The sequence below is a fragment of the Glandiceps talaboti genome, chromosome 9, assembly GCF_964340395.1.
Source record: "Glandiceps talaboti chromosome 9, keGlaTala1.1, whole genome shotgun sequence".
Taxonomy (NCBI): Eukaryota; Metazoa; Hemichordata; class Enteropneusta; family Spengelidae; genus Glandiceps; species Glandiceps talaboti.
Genome location: NC_135557.1, coordinates 13,334,258 through 13,338,877, shown reverse-complemented (window position 1 = coordinate 13,338,877; position 4,620 = coordinate 13,334,258). Strand labels below are relative to the sequence as shown.

At 36.6% G+C, this 4,620-nt stretch overlaps 1 protein-coding gene across 1 annotated transcript; it reads left to right on the top strand.

Moving 5' to 3' along the window:
• The first annotated feature begins 286 nt into the window (after nt 1–286).
• Nucleotides 287–3,095, top strand: LOC144440304 (lens fiber membrane intrinsic protein-like). The gene is made up of 3 exons (XM_078129665.1): nt 287–849; nt 1,688–1,828; nt 2,359–3,095. The coding sequence occupies exons 1-3, from the start codon at nt 651–653 to the stop codon at nt 2,538–2,540; spliced, it is 522 nt and encodes a 173-aa protein (XP_077985791.1). The 5' UTR covers nt 287–650; the 3' UTR covers nt 2,541–3,095.
• The last annotated feature ends 1,525 nt before the right edge of the window (nt 3,096–4,620 follow it).

The window sequence follows — 4,620 nt, the reverse complement described above, 5'->3', positions numbered from 1 at the left end:
GAAGTCACTATTCTTGTGAAACAATGTGCTGGACCTACACGTCACAGTTTGGGTGTGGCCGAGCACGTTTCAAAAGACAGCAAGCCAAGCCTATTTGTTAGACGGCATAAATATAATTGAAATGTATTTTCCGTTTGTAGAACCGTTCGTTCGTTCGTTCGTTATTCATTTGTCAGTTATACAGCGTTCTTATAGGACGCTACAATGAACAGCAATTAAAGAACTTTATAACAACGCGTCTCTGCAGTAGCTTGAGTGGTCGGACAGGGAGTGACAGATGTAGGACTAGTAGATCCTACAACTACTTTATGCATCCCGACCGGAAATACCCAATTATACACTTTCAATAAGAAGTTCACCCTCGAAAGGCTGCCCAAATTGACCGAAAATTTCCAGCGTGTATCCACCTGGCTAGCTGTATATACCAAACCAAAAATCCACCATCGACATATCAGAGGATTGATTCATTAGCTCGTCATGCCAAACACATTACAGGTGTACTAAGGAGTCCACTATTGGCCCAGCACACCCTGGTACCTATTTAAACGCACCAGGAAACATTTCAAATTCAGTTAGCAAATTCCGTCTTGGCTTTGTTTCATTTTTATGTCCTGGGCAAATTTTGCACACCTTTAACTATATCACCAAGTATGTCACGAATCCAAGTGGTTGTGGGCCTAGCCGTTTCTGCCGTAGCTGCAATTTGTTACATCGTCAGCACAGCAACCGATTACTGGTTTGTAATTGACCTTGTCGGAGGATCTCTTAACACTGGGTTATGGCGCGAGTGTACGACAAGTGACTCCGGTATACATGTATGTGTGGCTTTACTAAAGGAGGATCTCGAAGGTGAGTTTCTACCATTCCGCTCAGAGAACATAGCTATTTTCATTTTAAACGAGTTCAATTATGGCAGAAGAGATCTAGTTTCATTTTAACGTTGTTTTTATGTCGACGCCTCCACTGACCCTACCACACTGCCCTCTCTTTTCCTTGATGGGGTTGTAGTGGCGGTGGGGGTGGTTGTGGGCTGTTGGGGGGGGGGGGAGGAGCCCTCCCAGACATCGACATTCTGAATGCCGTAGCTAGATATGAGGAACCTACAATGACCGCTGATGGCATGCACTTTCGCCTACAATCGTAACAGCGTTGAGAACAACCCCGTTATTACCTCTTACCGTGCATGTTGTCTATTAAGGTCTGTCTGTGGCCGAAAGGTTAAACTACTTGTCTCTTACCATTGAGAACGGGTTCGAACGCATTCAAAATTTACAACGCTGTAAGTAAGAAGAGTGTCGTTCAGTTTGACTCACCGAACAACGTAGGTTTTCCCCGGATACCTGCATTAACAGTGAAACCATTAGGGATGGCCCTCACTGGACTTCGTGGGAGATAATTGTTTATAAACCTTAAGAACTATCCAGTATAAATAAAGATAATTTTAAAAAAATTATTTATAATTTATGTATTTATTACATGAGGCGGACCCAGGGAAATGCGTTTTGCTAATAAAAACAAGTTTTCTGTGAAGTCACAAGTGAATATAACAATAATAATATGCATTACAATAATGTGTATAGAATAGTCATTAACCATTTCACTATACCTTTGTTTGATGGATTGATATCACGTGACGTTTAATATGTATATAGATTTCTCAATTACAACTAATGTACATCTTTTTCAGCATTTGTAAATTGTACCCGTGTATTCATGGTCACAGCTTGTTTGGTATGTGTAGGTGCTTTGATCCTTGGTGTCTACGCCGTAATTACGAACACTGTGAACAAAGTCAGGATTGTGTCTGGATGTTTCATAGCTTTGACAGGTATATCAACATTACTATATATATACATGTATGTGTTTTACTGTAATATGTAATCCAGAGTAACAAATACCACACTTGCGTACATACATACATACATACATACATACACATGTTACAGTCCACTTCGGAGTGAAAACGAAGGGCCTAGCCCACATTTGTCATTCCGAAGAGGGTTGTAAGCTTTTCGTATCATCTAGTAAGAAGGATTATAACGCATATTATTGGGCAAACGTAAACAGTGCACTTTTTTTCGCCAAGTTTTTAACTAGAGACACTAATTACACTAATCCGAATGTACATAAACAAACAAAAGATATGGCCAGTTCCTTATTGGCTACTGGTAAATTTAATCTGTCAATCGCAATACTATACTATGGTACATACATACATACATACATACATACATACATACATACATACATACGTACGTACGTACGTACGTACATACATACATACATACATACATACATACATACATACATACTTACTTACTTACTTACGACTAACAATGTGTATCGTTCATATCTCAGGAATATTTGTCTTAATTGGAACTTTGTGGTACGGGCTGAAGACTATGATTGATGATCATGACTTGGACTACAAGTTTGGATATTCCATAATCCTGGGGTGGGTCTCCATTCCATTGGCCGTAGTCGGAGGAGGAGTCATTGCACGTAAGATGGCTGCAGACAATTATGAAACATTGGATTAAGAAAAGTTTCTAAATGTTTGTTTAATATTAATATCTGCTGATGTGGAAATAATCATATTCTATCTCTGTGCGCACAAGAGAATTGAATAAACATTTATCTTAATCTGAATTTCTAGAAGTATTTTAGTCAAGATAGCTTAATTTTTTAGGAATGTTTTCAATTCTATATTGAGATTATCTTTCACAGTAAGTGATTGTATTAATTCTACAATTGAGTTTTTGTCATTTTATTTGTTGAACACTTGACTTGTATAATGGTCTCTTATCCTGTTACATGTTGTACTATTCGATACACTTTCAATTCTTTTAGATTTTCATATGCTTCAAATCATTCTGAATTTTTTAAAACTCAATTGCCAATTTTTATACTGTTAATCAATCGAAGAAGTACACCATCCCATATTGAAGAAGAACGAATGGATTTCTTTACCACACTCTAACAACACATATGGTTTACAAACAGCTTGCATTCACCATTCGTAGGTGACACTGCTAAATTTCATTATCTGTAACGATGATTTCTGTAACACGATTCTAATGTTTAAAAACTATAGACCCTAAGCAGACTTGATCCATCAACATAATACCTTGGTCTCATAACAATCTCATAACATGAATATATGAATTTGACAAATAATCCTAAACATACAAATTTATATTGTACATAATTCACTCTCACATCACTTTCTACAACACCACATTTTGCTACGTCATTACGCAATGATGTTCGTCCTTTTCTGAATTATTACGTTTTGGTGTACATATGTACTAATAAAAGAACTCCATGGTCTCAATATGGATGGAAAAGGGTCACAGAAGTTATTTTCTCTTGTGATTCGGTTTATTCTGCTGTATCTTCATTCGCAGTCGCTTTTGAAAATATGGCGATCGAATCACTCGTAAAAATAACTTCTGTATGCCTGATAATCAATTTTAGGCTGTGAGGTTCTGTCATAGCACAGGCACTTGACGCGAGATCTACAATCTGATTAAAATCTGATGCGATGAAAGCGGCTAAATGCTTTATTTACCTCTATTTCCATCGTTTTATGACATGATTTGTTTTCGTTCCATGGGAAGGCGATCACTAGGAACAAAAACAAACGTCTCTAAAGGATGGAAATAGAGGTAAATAAAGCATTTAGCCGCTTTCACCACATCAGATTTTAATCAGATTGCCAGATCAATATATGGACAAAAGGATATTGAACAAAAGGATACTGAGTTTACAAACTGAATGTCTAACGTTTCATTTATATGTATGCCACGTTGTGCATCCCAAGAATGTTGCGTTTATAATTTACGAAAGTACACTGTGTACGCTATACTCGGCATTACATATACTCCGTAGCGAATGAAAATGTATTACCTGATTACGTGTATATGTACTGTAAGCCTTACTCTGTGTAAAGTATTGAGTTTTGTATTATATATATATATATATATATATATATATATATATATATATAACTCGGTGAGTATCAATCTGCTAAGACAGTGCTCTATACCGCAGTGGCAGAGCGTAATAGTTTTGGTAGTACTGGAACTCTTTCTTGGGTGTCCGAGTTACACCCAAGAAAGAGTTCCAGTACTACCAAAACTATATATATATATATATATATATATATATATATATATATATATATATATATATACTTAGAGTAAAGGTGAGCAATTCAAATTATTCGATCCTCGGTGGAAATTGTCTGCATAGCCTTCCATAACATCAAATTTTCTGGACAGAATTCAACTTTGACCATAAAACCACCATCGATTAATACGATAAACAATACAATGACACCCACCATCAACTTACAAGAATTCCATGTCAAGATGCGAAAATTAGCAAAGATTTCAGCTACGCTAACCCTGACGACCGGGTAAAATCAAAATTGGACAAATTACCTTTGATCCCTTGACTCTGGTTTGCCAATGAATGACACGTGATCATTGCGGTTTTTTTATGTTCTTCAATGTAATTGAAATCTAGAATCACAAATCACTTTGTTTTGGTTTTGTTACAAATCTAGGTCTTTTCTGTTAGATTTGGAACCAATCATAAATGGTGCTTGGGATCTAG